At 36.8% G+C, this 16,641-nt stretch overlaps 1 protein-coding gene across 5 annotated transcripts in view; it reads left to right on the top strand.

Moving 5' to 3' along the window:
* magi3.L (membrane associated guanylate kinase, WW and PDZ domain containing 3 L homeolog) overlaps nucleotides 1-16,641 on the top strand; it is a 149,495-nt gene that overhangs the window by 106,437 nt on the left and 26,417 nt on the right. For 3 of the 5 annotated variants that reach the window (XM_041582066.1, XM_041582065.1, XM_041582068.1), the window contains 7 exons: nucleotides 257-445; nucleotides 6,483-7,094; nucleotides 8,916-8,947; nucleotides 10,777-10,939; nucleotides 12,556-12,647; nucleotides 13,657-13,849; nucleotides 15,494-15,685. In XM_041582066.1, coding sequence (XP_041438000.1) covers nucleotides 257-445; nucleotides 6,483-7,094; nucleotides 8,916-8,947; nucleotides 10,777-10,939; nucleotides 12,556-12,647; nucleotides 13,657-13,849; nucleotides 15,494-15,685 — 1,473 coding nt within the window. The remainder of the gene's footprint in view (nucleotides 1-256; nucleotides 446-6,482; nucleotides 7,095-8,915; nucleotides 8,948-10,776; nucleotides 10,940-12,555; nucleotides 12,648-13,656; nucleotides 13,850-15,493; nucleotides 15,686-16,641) is intronic. The other 2 variants (XM_041582067.1, XM_041582069.1) reach the window with 1 other exon arrangement.

The raw sequence follows: 16,641 nt of genomic DNA, 5'->3' as shown, positions 1-16,641 counted from the left end.
TAACCCAACTTTGTGCATGTGTAGTGCAGATATCATGAAATATTTATAATGCAAGCATCTGGGGCACAAACTCATGTGAATTATGAACATCATTGAAAATCACTGTGTAAATGTAGCATTATATATAAATATTATAAATGATAATCATTATACTATTATTAATTTAAATAGAATATTATTATATTACCAGTGGCCCTGCATTTTGCAATAGCTCATTTAACAACCTATTTTACTTGGATATACTGTATTTTTTCAGAGCCTGAAAACTCCCAGTTTACCAGGGATCCTTCTCAGCTTAAGGGAGCTCTTCTGCACACATCCTTAAAGAAGAGCGCCATGGGTTTTGGTTTCACTATCATCGGAGGGGACAGACCAGATGAATTCTTGCAGGTGAAGAATGTTCTAAAAGATGGGCCTGCTGCCCAGGATGGAAAAATAGCACCAGGTTAGTACCCAACTTTTTAGGTGTACAGCCATCCAGTCTGTAGTGGTATTTGTGCTCAAAAAGATGAATTCTCCATTTCTGAAACAATAAATGGCTTAATCATGAAGTGTTAAACAGTTTAAGCAAGATCACAAAAAGTATGTTTCTTCATTTTGTAGCTTGCCAGCTATGAATAACATTGAATAATGAAAACATGTCTATTTGCAATGCAGCACTTATATTAGTGTGTCAGTGGCAATGAGATACTGTATATTCAGGGGCATTTCTAAACACCATGCCATATGATGCAGTTGACCACATGCACCAATCGCACGCACTGCCTTAGATGAGCCAAGTTCCTTGCATAAAAAAAATCCACACTAGTCTCCAAACAATTTGTTGAGGTGCACATTCGGTTAAGTATAATATGGCTGATATGCAGTCTTCTGTATTCAGTTTAAAACAAGAAATTCTTTATTGTGAAATAAAGAGTTTTATGTTTTGAATATAAGAGTTTGCTTGTCCTTACCAACTATATATATATATATATATATATGTACAGTCATATGAAAAAGTTTGGGAACCCCCCTTAAATTCTTTGGAGTTTTGTTTATCATTGGCTGAGCTTTCAAAGTAGCAACTTCCTTTTAATATATTACATGCCTTATGGAAACAGTAGTATTTCAGCATTGACATGTTGTTTATTGGATTAACAGAAAGTATGCAGTATTCATCATAACAAAATTAGACCGGTGCATAAATGTGGGCACCCCAACAGAGATATTACATCAATACTTACTTGAGCCTCCTTTTGCATATGTAACAGCCTCTAGATGCCTCCTATAGCCTTTGATGGGTGTATGGATTCTGGATGGCGGTATTTTTGACCATTCATCCATACAAAAGCAATCCAGTTCAGGTAAATTTGATGGCTGTCGAGCATGGACAGCCTGCTTCAAATCATTCCGTAGATTTTCGATGATATGTAAGTCAGGGACTGTGACGGCCATTCCAGAATATTGTACTTCTCCCTCTACATAAATGCCTTTGTAGATTCGAATTGCGTTTAGGGTCATTGGCTTAGGAATAGCCAACCCTGTGTAACGTCAACTTTGTGACTGATGCTTGAATATTATCCTGAAGAATTTGTTGATATTGGGTTGAATTCATCTGACCCTTGACTTTAACAAGGACCCCAGTCCCTGAACTAGCAACACAGCCTCACAGCATGATGGAACCTCCACCAAATTTGGTAGGTAGCAGGTGTTTTTCTTGGAATGCGTTGTTCTCCTTCCGCAAGTGCTTTTTGTATGACCAAATAAGTACATTTTTTTCTCATCAGTCCAAAGAACTTTTTTCCAAAATAACTGTGGCTTGTCTAAATGAGCTTTTGCATACAACAAGCGACATTGTTTGTGGCGTGAGTGCAGAAAGGGCTTCTTTCTCATCACCCTGCCATACAGATGTTCTTTGTGCAAATTGCGCTGAATTGTAGAACAATGTACAGATACCCCATCTGCAGCAAGATGTTCTTGCAGGTCTTTGGAGGTCTTCCATTTCCTGATTACATTTCTTACAGTTGAAACTGACAGTTTAAACCTCTGAGATAGCTTTTTGTAGCCTTCCCTTAAACCATGATACTGAACAATTTTTGTTTTCAGATCTTTTGAGAGTTGCTTTGAGGATCCCATGCTGTCACTCTTCAGAGTAGAGTCAAACAGAAGCACAACTTGTACTTGGCCACCTTGAATACCTTTTTTCATGATTGGACACACCTGCCTATGAAGTTCAAGGCTTCACAAGCTAATCCAACCAATTTCGTTTTGCCAGTAATCAGTATTGAGCAGTTACATGCATTCAAATCAGTTTTTCACATCTGATTTAATTCCATACAACTGAATACTGCTTCACTAAAAATCTTTGTTCAGAAAACACCCCAGTACTCAGATGTTCCTTGGAAATGAAATACATACCACTGTTATCTTTTTTGTTGAAAGTGGAGTAAATTATTATGCAGGCTAAGAGGGGTTCCCAAACTTTTTCAGATAACTGTATATGTGTATATGTATGTGTATACACACACACATATATATATATATATATATATATATAAAAGTCCAAAAGTTTACACGCACACCGATGTTAATATAAATGTTACTTTATTAGGAAGTCATTAATTATATTGCATCAACGTTTCGGTTCGGAATCTAGAACCTCAAGATGCTTTTCCCTCTAACAAGATGTATTCCAGTTACAAAATTTAAAACTTACTTACTCCGCCCAGGTACTGACATGGCAGCTCCTGATAGGAGCAGTATGATTTAGCAATAGTTAAAGTGCTCAATACATATATATACATGAAATCAAAATAAGAAAACAAAAAGAAACAAATAATTCACACTAAATAAACACCATGTATCATATTTTGGAGGACAAAAAGGTGTTAAGGATACAGAGAACTATCGTTTATCAAGAAAGCAATTAAATGAACAATATTCATTTAACCCTCGTGGTGCTAGTGTATCTAAAGTTTTAATCCAAAAGCATTCACGCTGCAGCAACAACCGTGAGCGATCTCCTCCCCTACGTGGCATGGGGACATGATCAATCCCCATATACTTAAAGGTGGGCAAACCATGCCCCATTTCAAGGAAATGTTTAGCAACAGGCTTGGAAGTTTTATTGTCCCTGAACGCCGTATTGATGGCCGACCTGTGGCCATCCATACGGAGCCTCAGCGTCATGTCTGTCTTGCCGACATACGACAATCCACAAGGACAAGTAATCAAATAAATCACGTGAGTAGTGGTACACGTGATATGATGGCGAATCGAGTACCGCCGTCCCGTATGAGGGTGAACAAAACTTTTACCTGGGGTCATATATCGGCAAGACAGACATGTAGGACACTTAAAACAACCTAATGTTTTTGAAGGAAGCCAAGTAGGATCAGCATTTTGTGTAGAGTAACATTGTAATGGGTCACTTAAGACTAACAAATCTCTCAAATTTTTTCCCCTGCGATAACCAAACATCGGGGGCTTAGGACTTATTTTATCGAGTTTAGGGTCTGCTTTGATTATCTTCCAATTTGAGCGCATAGCTCGACAAATTGAAGGTGACAGGCCATTAAATTGAGTAGATAATATTAAACTATTATTATCCCCTTGGTTAGTATTCACTGAGGAAACTCTCTGTCTAGCAAGACTAAGGGCTTTATCCAAATCTTTTTTATTATAGCCTCTTTCCTGGAACCTTTCTGTCATTTGTGACAGTTGTATCTCACATTTACTGGAATCAGAGTTGTTTCTTAACACTCTACAATATTGTGATAATGGCAAAGATCGTTTTAGGGCTGGAGCATGACAGCTCGAGGCATGTAATAAAGTGTTGTACAGTCGACACAATCTTATCTAAGGGATACACACCATTTTCTTGCTTATATCAATTCTCTGACTTTTCCAGATGATGAGTCCCTGCTGTTGGCCACTGTTGATGTGGTCAGCTTGTATACAAGCATACCGCATCAAGAGGGTCTCGCTGCGGTCGAAAAAACATTGAAAGAGGTAGACAATTATGTGGGTCCACCGATAGAGTTTGTCATTGAATTATTGAATATGTGCCTAAATTACAATTATTTCCGATTTGAAGAAAATTTTTTCCAACAAATATCTGGCACAGCGATGGGGGCCCAATGGCCCCCGCATATGCAAATTTATTTGCAGGTGACCCCCATTTTGTCTAAATTTCATCATAATATCGTCATGTACAAACGTTTCATCGATGATATTGTGTTGATTTGGAGGGGTAACACAGAGAGTTTTGATAATATGATAAGTGAACTTAATGTATGTTCAGATACTATCAAATTTACATCCAAATGTGGTAGTGAACTGGAATTTCTGGACTTGTTCTTGTCCTTACACGGATCTCGTCTGGAATACACGTTGTTTCGGAAAAAAACAGATCGTAACACTTTATTACATGCCTCGAGCTGTCATGCTCCAGCCCTAAAACGATCTTTGCCATTATCACAATATTGTAGAGTGTTAAGAAACAACTCTGATTCCAGTAAATGTGAGATACAACTGTCACAAATGACAGAACGGTTCCAGGAAAGAGGCTATAATAAAAAAGATTTGGATAAAGCCCTTAGTCTTGCTAGACAGAGAGTTTCCTCAGTGAATACTAACCAAGGGGATAATAATAGTTTAATATTATCTACTCAATTTAATGGCCTGTCACCTTCAATTTGTCGAGCTATGCGCTCAAATTGGAAGATAATCAAAGCAGACCCTAAACTCGATAAAATAAGTCCTAAGCCCCCGATGTTTGGTTATCGCAGGGGAAAAAATTTGAGAGACTTGTTAGTCTTAAGTGACCCATTACAATGTTACTCTACACAAAATGCTGATCCTACTTGGCTTCCTTCAAAAACATTAGGTTGTTTTAAGTGTCCTACATGTCTGTCTTGCCGATATATGACCCCAGGTAAAAGTTTTGTTCACCCTCATACGGGACGGCGGTACTCGATTCGCCATCATATCACGTGTACCACTACTCACGTGATTTATTTGATTACTTGTCCTTGTGGATTGTCGTATGTCGGCAAGACAGACATGACGCTGAGGCTCCGTATGGATGGCCACAGGTCGGCCATCAATACGGCGTTCAGGGACAATAAAACTTCCAAGCCTGTTGCTAAACATTTCCTTGAAATGGGGCATGGTTTGCCCACCTTTAAGTATATGGGATTGATCATGTCCCCATGCCACGTAGGGGAGGAGATCGCTCACGGTTGTTGCTGCAGCGTGAATGCTTTTGGATTAAAACTTTAGATACACTAGCACCACGAGGGTTAAATGAATATTGTTCATTTAATTGCTTTCTTGATAAACGATAGTTCTCTGTATCCTTAACACCTTTTTGTCCTCCAAAATATGATACATGGTGTTTATTTAGTGTGAATTATTTGTTTCTTTTTGTTTTCTTATTTTGATTTCATGTATATATATGTATTGAGCACTTTAACTATTGCTAAATCATACTGCTCCTATCAGGAGCTGCCATGTCAGTACCTGGGCGGAGTAAGTAAGTTTTAAATTTTGTAACTGGAATACATCTTGTTAGAGGGAAAAGCATCTTGAGAAAGGTTCTAGATTCCGAACCGAAACGTTGATGCAATATAATTAATGACTTCCTAATAAAGTAACATTTATATTAACATCGGTGTGCGTGTAAACTTTTGGACTTTTGGATTTTACGATCTACACACAGCACCCGAGTTCAGTTTTTAACGACGAGTGCGGACCTTAATGGTGGATATATATATATATATATATATATATATATATATATATATATATATATATATATATATATATATATATATATATATATATATATATATATATATATATATATATACACGTTTTGCTCTGTATTTATCAATGAAAACATTATCGGGGGAATGTAATAAAAATCGCTAACGGAAAAACTATTCGCAATGCGAAAAGTTATGCCTTTGCGCGAACAAATTTTGCTTTGTGCGAATTTAATATAGCTTTTGCGAGCCCGGAAACTGTTTAGTGACCACTTCCGACAGTGAAAGACCGTTTGCGAATTTTATAGTTTGCGCCAATGCGCAGTTGATGTAATAAAACTTCTTACTGAAAAAGTCATTATGTTTGCTCCAAAAGATTACGACACCTTCAAGCACTTCTTATGAGTGCGCAATTAAAATTCGCAATGCGCTATTAAAATTCGCAATGCAATAACAGTTTAAGGAACAATATTACATTGCGAGATGTGGATTTTTAGTCTTATTGTTGCGATTTGTTTTGCTCTTTGCAACTTTTATTACATTCCCCTGTATTTATATTTCTATGGTTTTCCGATTTATAATGCCTACTCCAAGATTAATACATGCAGCTCTTTTAAAAGAATGTACATTGTCATTTGTGTAGTTATTTGATACTAGTTTTATATTTCTTAATTGTTATTCTTAGTATTAAACACAATATTAACATTAAAAACATAATTATATTTGGTTTGCCAGGTGACGTGATTGTAGACATTAATGGAACCTGTGTTCTTGGTCATACGCATGCTGAGGTTGTTCAGATGTTTCAGCTTATACCAATTAACCAGTACGTGAATATGACACTCTGCCGGGGTTATCCTCTTCCTGAAGACAGTGACGACCCTGTAGCAGAAATTGTTAATACAGTACCACCAATAATTAATGGCCAGATGATGAATCAAGGAGACATCAACATGGGAAGCCAGGAATTAAAATCTGGAGTAATTGATTTGGATCAGAGTGGAAAACCAGGTCAAATGGTTGTAAATGGGAGACTGAATGCACCTTCCTTAGATATACAAGATCAAAGGGCATCTATGGCATCTTCTGGGAACACTCTGCCTGAACTTGTGACTATTCCTTTACTTAAAAGTCCAAAAGGTTTTGGGTTTGCCATAGCTGACAGCCCAATGGGGCAGAAGGTTAAAATGATCTTGGACAGCCAGTCTTGTCCAGGTTTGCAAAAAGGAGATGTAATCAAAGAAATTTGCCATCAAAATGTTCAAAACCTAACTCACATCCAAGTAGTTGAAGTCTTAAAGCAATTCCCAGTTGGAGCAGAAGTACCATTACTTGTCTTAAGAGGAGGTGAGTGTCACAGGGTTTCACCAGTATTTAATGATACAGTATGTGTTTTTTGAAATATAAATGTAGAATTGGTGAACTTTCTCATCCTAACATTTTCTGTTGCTACAAGCAAGCCATGTTGTTTATTACTTGTACATTGCATATCACTGATTTAGGCTTAAATTAGCCTTTTAGAGCAGTTGAAATCTGTCAGCTTCTCCACTGCATGCCAGCAACTATTTGCAGCCAGAAAAAAAATGTAAGATTGGACAATTTAAAATGTAACAATACATGAAACATATTTATAAATATCAAAGAGAAGGAAATAGTAGATTATTAATGTAAACTTTAACAAAAGCTACATGTATTAATATTCTTTTAGTAGGCTTATAGTGCCTTTCAGTGCACTTAACACATGGAATGGATGGCTGTATAACTTCTCTGATAAGAAGCAGATGGGTTCAGATCTGCTCAGAACTCCCTTTTCTATGCACAGACAGATAAACAGCCATGTATGCCATAAAACTAAAGTTGATGCCAGACGTGGAAATCTCTACCATGGGCGACCAATGCTCCTGAAAATGCTTTCCCACCAGCAATAATGTAAACCGCTGGCAGTAAAACAAAGAAGTTGTTTTTAGAGATGCACCGAATCCAGGATTTAGTTCAGGATTTAGTTCAGGATTCCATCTTTTTCAGCAGGATTCAAGCGATTCCAAGTGCCTAGGTGAACCAAATCCAAACCCTTAAAATAACATCACACCCATGTAGATATTTATTGGTTGATAAATATAAATGTACAGTTTCATTGCTTTAATCACCTTCTGCCCATTAAAACAGTAAATAAAAATAATCTTAAAAGAAATTATAATACATGCAGCTCTTTCTAAATACTTTGTGGACAACACAGCTGTATAGTCCCTACCACATATTTCTACTATACATCAGTTCCAGATGCTTAAAAGGACAATATACACCCTTGTTAACATGAGCTCAACTAATTGGGCTTGTGCTGAGCATATTTTTTTTTTTTTCTTTCAATAGTTTTTATTGAAATGATTTCCAATAAATGGAGGGGGGGATACAGAAGAAAGAAAGGGGAAGGATATATAGTAAAACAAAGGGAAAAAATTACAAAATAAATAAAGGGTGAGGGATTGCCACACATTGGTTGCATAGAAATATCTGCATTCACTTAACATGTCATCACAGTACAATTTCACACCATAAACTACTAAATTCCTTACAGCAGCAAGTGGTATCGGTAAGTCATAGAGTAGAGGGACTACCCATTGCCTAGATTTACCACGGCAAGTACTCCAATATGTTACTGTTGCGTATCAAATTGAATGGTCATCACAGGAAATGGTTTATTGATCTCTAGGGCGAAATAGTCGGATTCTAAGTATATTTAACGTGTATCAAGCACTTTAGCATGTACTGAGCATATTTTTGCCTTTTATTTTAATCACAAAAACGGTATGGTTTTTGTTTTTTTCTTGAGTTTAGCAGGACAAACAGAGAAACAGAAGCTATCCCATGTTTGGTACTTGAGAAGTAGATTATTAGATTACCAGTAAACAGCCCTCTCCCATCACCCCTTTTCTGTGATTATTTGGTTGTCTGATAAACAAGAGGCAGGGGCATCATCTGTGCCCTGGTAATCTTACTACCAGTAAATGTTACTGCAGATCAGCATATCATAGAGCTATGGAGACCAAACAGCTGATTCACTCATTCGCTCATTAATAACAACTTTAATCTTTATAAAAGTCTTTTTCTTGAATTGAATATATATTTATTTTAAATTTATGTTGGGTTTTTTTTTCTTTGTTTAAATAGGTCCTCCATCTCCAGCCAAAGTAACAAAAGTGGTGAGTATCTACTGCCTTTATACGGAGCAATATTTTGTGAATATTATTTAACATTTCTGTTTTGCACACTGCTGACCTTAACAGTAGAAAAGTAAAAAAGATTTTCCACGTGGCAACCAAAATAGCAGAAATAATTGTTAAGCAGTTTTTTATTGCTGCTGTTAAAAGTGGCAGAGTCTATTTCTAGTATGCATACATTTTATATGTACTTGGTATATACTTAAAGGACCCTTTAAAGGAACCGTAACACCAAAAAAATTTAAATAACAATATTGTCCTGCAATGGTAAAACTGGTTGGGTTTACTTTAGAAACACAACTATAGTTTGTATAAACAAGCGGATGTTTAGCTATGGGGGCAGCCATTTAAGCACAGGACACACAGTAGATAACAGATACGTTTTGAAGAATCCCATTGTATATTACAGACCTTATCTAGTATTTGCTGAGTATTCTGCGCCTTTTCTCCTTTTTTTAGCTTTGAATGGCTGCCCCCATGGCTACACAGTCACTTGTTTATTGAAACTATAGTAGTCTTTCTGAAGCAAACACTCCAACTGTACCAGTGCAGAGAAACAGAACATTATTTAATTTTTTGTTGTTACTGTTCTTTTAAAATAGGGCTTCAGTGATGGACAGATCATAGCTACATCTTAGTCAAGCTGTAGTTTTTTCTCATTAGTATCTGCAGTTGTACACTCTGGTTGTAATTTTTACTAGAGAGTACAGAAAGACTGCAGTTCCTATGGCGAATTCTGAGAACAACTTTACGTTAACATCTGGTGCCATTGCATCTCTCAAAATTATGTGCTCATATTTAAAGCTGTACAAAATATTGTTTAAAGTTCATAGTCACAGAACTAATAGTTGATTAAGATGTGAAAAATTATAAGAGATAACACTTGAGGAAGAATTAAAGGGGTGGTTCACTTTTAAACAAACATTTAGTATAATGAGAGAGTGGAACACTGACCAATTTTAATTTGGTCTTCATTTTTTATTTGCTGTGGTTTTTGAATGATTAAGCTTTTTGTTCAGCAACAATCCAGTTTGACCTTGCAGGAGACAGGGGGTTGAATGAGAGACTGGAATATAAATACGAGAGGGCATGAATAGAAATAAAGGTAACAAAAAGTAACAATAAAATTTGTAGGCTCACAGAGCAATATATTTTTTTGGCTAGTGCCCTGCTCTGTAAAGAGACAGAAGAGAGGGCAAATATTTTTTAAAAAATGAATTATTGAAAAGATGCTAAGAATAGGACACGCTATAACACACTAAAGTTTAACACTGATCTACCCCTTTTAAATTTTTAGACCAACCAATTGTTACGAAGGCGCATAAAGCAATGGTACATTTCATTTGTAATCGGCTCTCGAATAATAGAAAAAGCCATTATAAAGTTAAAGGTAGTCCTTTTGTAGGGATATATAAAATAATTATATATATATTGCATTTGTGTATTGTGAATAGGGATGCACCGAATCCAGGATTCGGTTCGTGATTCAGACAGAATTCAGGCTTTTTCAGCAGGATTCGGATTCGACCGAAATACTTCTGCTGGGCCGAACCCTGGCAGAAATTAGGGACGGGGAGGGAAATTGCGGCACTTTTTGTCACAAAACAAGGAAGTAAAGAAAATGTTACCCTTCTCATCCCTTATTTGCATATGCAAACTAGGATTCCGTTTCGGTTCAGTATTCGGCTGAATCTTTTGCAAAGGATTCGGGTGTTTGGCCGAATCCAAAATAGTGGATTTGTGCATCACTAATTGTTAAGAAAATGCTGATTTTAAATCTCAATGGCTTCTTCAATTTTTTTTTTATTTAGAAGGCTGATAAACAGGAACTTGTGGGTAGTCTTGAGGCTATTGTCCCAGGTGATCCTTTGCCACAGCCTTTGCCTTTCCCCCCAAATCTTGCACGATCCAGCTCTCCCAAGCTTGACCCTTCAGAAGTTTACAAGAAGTCAAAGAACATTTTTGAAGATAAGCGTGAGTAGTCATTTAAAGTTTCACATTTTATAAGGACACTTATGTAAAGAAACTTTCTACTTTCTCTACTTTGTTTGAGAAATTGTGCTATTGATAATTATTTTATTATTTATACAGTATTCCATTACTATTACTTATACACGTATAGTCCTAATTTTTTTTTTAACTTAATTGTATTGCAGGCTTGCTAACTTAACATAGAAGTTTACTAGACAACATTCATTGAACCCTTTATATTCTTGTTAATTCAAACCAGGTTTTAGCATATTTTATTTTCTTCAAGTACTGCGTGACACCATAACTTCGCTTCGGGACTCCTATGCACAAATCTTCCATAGTGAACCAGTAGTACTGCAATCCAAAAGTAAAGGCAGCACACACATTCTTGCTGCATTCATTTATGGCTGCACTTTTCCCAGCCTCCATCACAATGCTGGATTCAATTCAATGCACATATATTGACCTTTATTGACTTGTAACAGCAACAGCAGTAACGTTTGTAATCTTGACAAAGAGCCAAGCTAGGCTTGGAACATTGCTACATTGCTTGATTTGTCAGTAAAGGCATTTTAATTGTTAACAGAGTGCTGCAAATATATGTGCACCAGTAGTACTGCATCTGGGATCAGAATACTTTATAATTGTGCACAGGGCTGCCATCAGAAATCACGGGGCCCCACACAACAACATTTTCACCTTGCCTCTCCTCCCTCACTTATCAGTAAGTTATAAAATAAAATTGGTGCCAGGGCCCCTACAAGTTATTTAAAAAAAACATTTGTGGCTAGGGCCCCTTCAAGTTATTAAAAAAAACATATGTGGCTAGGGCCCCTACAAGTTATTAAAAAAAACATATGTGGCCAGGGCCCCTACAAGTTACAAGAAAAAAAGAACACTGCACTTACTTTAGCCAGGGAGCTCAGGTGCTTCAGTTTCCTGTGCTATGATTCGCCAATGAAGTGTAAGTCCCAGTAAAGCCGCATGGCGATTGGATAAATTGGAGGGGAGGTTCAAACTTCACCCATCCAATCCCCATGCGGCTTTACCGGGACTCACATTTCACTGGCCAATCAGAGCACAGGAAGCAAGATACAGGCTCCAGAGCTCTAGCCTACCCTCTCTTCCTAAGTCTGCAGCTCACTTACAGCAGGGTCATGGTTATGCAAGTAAGTGCAGCATGGCCGGCCCCCCCCCCCTAACTCCCCAAACCATCTGTGCCCGGGACAACAGTACCCCCTCCTCCCCTGATGGTGGCCCTGATCATGCATGCAAGTATCCTGCACCCCAGGGTAGCTCAAGACATTTTAACTACCACCCATTGTTTATATAGAACTTGGATTTCACTTGTTTTGTCCCTGGCTCTGCATATACAATTGATTTACAAATATGTGTAATTTGTGATTTGGTAAAGAACAGTACTGTCATGCACTGAAAATAGATTGTTACATGTTTCCCTAATAAAAAAAAAACAGTAATTTGCCATATTTCTATAGAGATTTCAAAATGACTGCAAGTTCTTGTATCATTGCATGCCACCTCCAAAAACAAATTGTTGTTGAACCTAACTATGCTGAACCTGCTGCTCTGACTTGATATTCCTTTTCTCCTCACCTAAGCACCTAATACTAAAGACTTGGATGTGTTCCTAAGGAAGCAAGAGTCTGGCTTTGGATTTAGGGTCCTTGGGGGAGATGGTCCAGACCAAGCTGTAAGTTCTATTGCTCTCATGTCCTATCATGTTTACAAAGAATGAAAATACATTTATAATCCCCCTTGAATGCATTCATTTTCATATATTGCAGGTCGTTTGTAGCTGGTTGTGTTCATCGGTGCATCTCAGTGTACTGTATTTAAAAAATATATTAACTGAATGATTTGTGGTGGTAATTACTGGGTTCCCCACTGTGCCTCTTTGTGCACAAATCGGTATACAGTATGCACTAATGGACACTAATGAAAGATCCTTGCCTATTCACTATAGCCCCTGAGTTAAGGGGAAGTGCACCATGGTCTTATTACTCAGTCACATTGTCTACTGGGGGACTTGATTTTAAATGCACTACAAATTTAAAATGCTATAAAAATAGATAGTGTAGGAAGGTAATTATTCACAGGTGTATGTTTATTGGCTGGGGCTTAAAAGCTCCCTTCTTTCCCACTAGAGCTCCTGAGCTAAGGTTAAGGGTAGAACTACACGGACAACTTCTATGCGTTTTTGGCGGATCCGACGCGCTGCGCTTAAACGCAGGCATCAAATCAAATGCGATGGAAAATAAGGTTAAAATTACATACATGTCTGCATCAGACAGTCGCGTGGATGAACGCTGCTACACCATCCGCCATTGCTATTCCTTACCTTATTTTCCGTTGCATCCGATTTGACGCCTTAGTTTTGGCGCAGCGCGTCGGATCCGTCAAAATTGTTTTTAATACATATAAAAATATGAGGAAAAAAATATAGTTCTCCACATAATACAAATATGTAAAAGGAGAATAAAAATTGTGCTACATTAAAGTATTATGCTGTACCACAGACATCTACATTACTGTCTTTAAATTAAAAAGGAGTATGCCATGTCTAACTCATAGGATAAAAATAAATGTTTTCAGATTAATAAGGGTTACTGAGCAGAACAACCTATTTGTGTGTTTACCGTTATTTTCACCTGAGCAACATATACTAGCTATTCATATTCTACTTTTATAACTGTATACAGATTTACATCGGAGCCATCATTCCACTAGGAGCAGCAGAGAAAGATGGACGCCTTCGTGCCGCAGATGAACTAATCTGCATTGATGGAGTTCCAGTTAAAGGAAAGTCTCACAAGCAGGTCCTAGATCTAATGACCAATGCAGCTCGAAATGGACATGTGCTACTTACTGTGCGACGGCAGATCTACTACACAGGTAAATGCTGTGAATTCTGTATTAGTGCATCTGTAATATTCACAGACTGCTAAATTATTTTTTGCTACTATAATTTTATATGGTCAGACTTAAGAGTGCTAGCTCACAAGTATTCAGCTGTTTTGAATCATGAATAAGTCACAATACATATATGATTAAAGGACCAGTAACACCAAAAATTAAAGAGTTTTAAATGCTTCTATATACAATGTTACCAGGCACTGGTATAAAACTGGAGTGGAGTGTTTACTCCAGAAGCACTACTATAGTCTATACAAAAAAGCTGAATGGGGCAAAAGGCCCTGTAATTATTTGACTTGTGTGTTTTGTACCACCATGGTAATTTTCATTTTTAAATTACCCTTATATAGACTTACCTCAAATAGGGAAGGTATACAGCAAAGTTTTTAAACTGATCTATAACAAAGAATTTTTAAAACATTATTTTTTCTTTCTTGGCCACAGTGTGGAAAAAATTTAAAAAAACTAGGTCCCAATTAAAGCCATTCAATCAGCTGGCATTAGTTCATTGGAGCCTGGCACACTATAACAAAAGCTGAAATTTCAGTACAATATGAATATAATTTACATTCTTTAGTATGAGGCAATACTCTAATTATGACCTTTTTTGCATTGCTAAAAGCTTTTGCAGTAAGCTGGGTATTTTGCGATTGTTTGCATAGAAAACACAGTAAAATCTTTCACAGCTCGTTATTTTTTTTCCAAGAAGTCATAACTTCTAGAGCTTGGTGCTTCTCACGGCCCTGAAAATGGAATTGCATAATGATTTTTTTAATTAGAATTAGTGACTATAGACACAGTGTTCTGTAAATAATTGTTTTGTCTTTTGGAGTCTTTGAAAAAGAATACATTATCTTTATAAGAAGGGAATTTGTATGTTGAATGTATGCACTAATTATTGTTATTGTGGAATTTCGGGTACTTATTAAATCTGTTATTAATAATAATGTTAAGACTATCCTAGATAGCTACAGGACTCATGGCAGTTCTACATACTGATATAATTATTATCTTAGAGCATAGTTCAATATAATATTATCTCATAACACTGGTTTTATAATACCATTCACGGTTTGACATAACATTTGTCTAGTGCCACACATGATGTTTCATGCTGATATTTGCTTTGTGTGTCTGCGCCCAGGGCAACACATTATTTGTCAGTGCAGACAGAGAAGCTAGCATTGGAATGTATTTTGCAAATTAATTCTGTCTGTTATTTTAATCTAAAGAGAATCCATACTTCCCTCTTCTTGTCATTATAAAGCACAAAACTAAAAAAAATTTTTTAACCGAACTTCATTCATCCTCTCTCATTATAAGCATGTAATTTGTCCTGAGTTTCTTATCTGCATTTGATCAAATAAACACCTTCCATTTCCTAAGCCAAAACCATTCAGCAGCTCATGATTAGGGGGCTTCTCAGTGGCTAGGTTATCTTTATCAGCTTCTTTTCTCTTCTGTGAAGTGCTAAAGTGAGGCTGGTGTTGTTTCAGATTCTAATCATCATTCTATTGCTCCAGTCTAATGAGAATGTTGCTTATTAAGTGGTACCTCCAAGATTTTTTGAAACAGAATACGATTTTGTATGTATATTGATTTTCTTTATAACTAAATTAACAGATAAGCAGCAAGAAGAGGAGGAACCCCAGCACACTCCTCCACCATACAATGGCTCACCGAAACTGAATCGTATTGAGGTTTCTGCTATTTCCAAGTTGCCTGCAGAAGCCTATGATGTGATTTTACAGCGCAAGGATAATGAAGGTTTTGGGTTTGTCATCTTGACTTCCAAAAACAAGCCACCTCCTGGAGGTAAGGAAGATGCTAAAACACAGACTTATTCATTTTTAATACAGAATAGTAGAATAGAAGTAATAATGGGAACATACCATCCATTTAAGACCGTTTTAAGATTTTTTTTGCAAAACAAAAACTGTGGTACCGTGTTAGCCAGTAGCAAAAATATAAAAACAAACAAATACAAAAAGTATTGTAGAAGTCATATCTATATTGGCTAACAATAAAAAAAATACATTGCAAGCTTTCGAAAGCACCAAGGCCCCTTCGTCAGACAAAATACAAATGAAAGCTAGAAAGGCACAGCATATATTCTGTTAGATCAGTGAAAGGTATTCATGGACAATAAATTAGGAAGTTACAGATAGATTGAGATCAAATGTAGAGATAATACAATGAATTAGGGTGGGTTGTAAATAGTCCAGGAGTCTGAATTCAGTCAGGTCACATAGTGCGACATGAAACCTGACCCTAAATTAAGGCGCTGTCTTAATGTTTTAAATAACTCCATACATTTGAATTCATAAATCTTCCTTTCCCGTTCAGTTTTAAAGTTCCCTTTTAGAATTAAGACTTGCATGTCCCGAAGGCTGTGATTTTGAGTGCAGAAATGTTGCCCCACTGGTGTATCACATGATTTGGTTTTGATTTTATGTCTGTGATGTTTCATCCTTGTGCGCAATTTTTGTCCTGTTTCACCAATATGCCTCCTTTTTTGTGCAGTATTACATAAAATGAACACTGTTTTAAAAGCAGACATAACAAAGAATGTAATGTTAAAAAGGCAAGCAAGCAACTGTTCCTCTGCTGCATGGTATTTCTGCATGATTTTGATTACAGCACAGTGTGACGTAAAAGTACATTCTTCTTTTATGCCACGATGTTCTTGTTTTAATGTTAAACCGTCTGGCTGGTCTTTATAAAATATAGTACTGTTATTGTGTTAACCTGCAGTGGTTCATATTTAATGT

Source organism: Xenopus laevis, chromosome 2L, assembly GCF_017654675.1.
Source record: "Xenopus laevis strain J_2021 chromosome 2L, Xenopus_laevis_v10.1, whole genome shotgun sequence".
NCBI lineage: Eukaryota > Metazoa > Chordata > Amphibia > Anura > Pipidae > Xenopus > Xenopus laevis.
The sequence above is the reverse complement of the archived record's forward strand: the minus strand, read 5'-3'. Positions and strand labels throughout refer to the sequence as shown.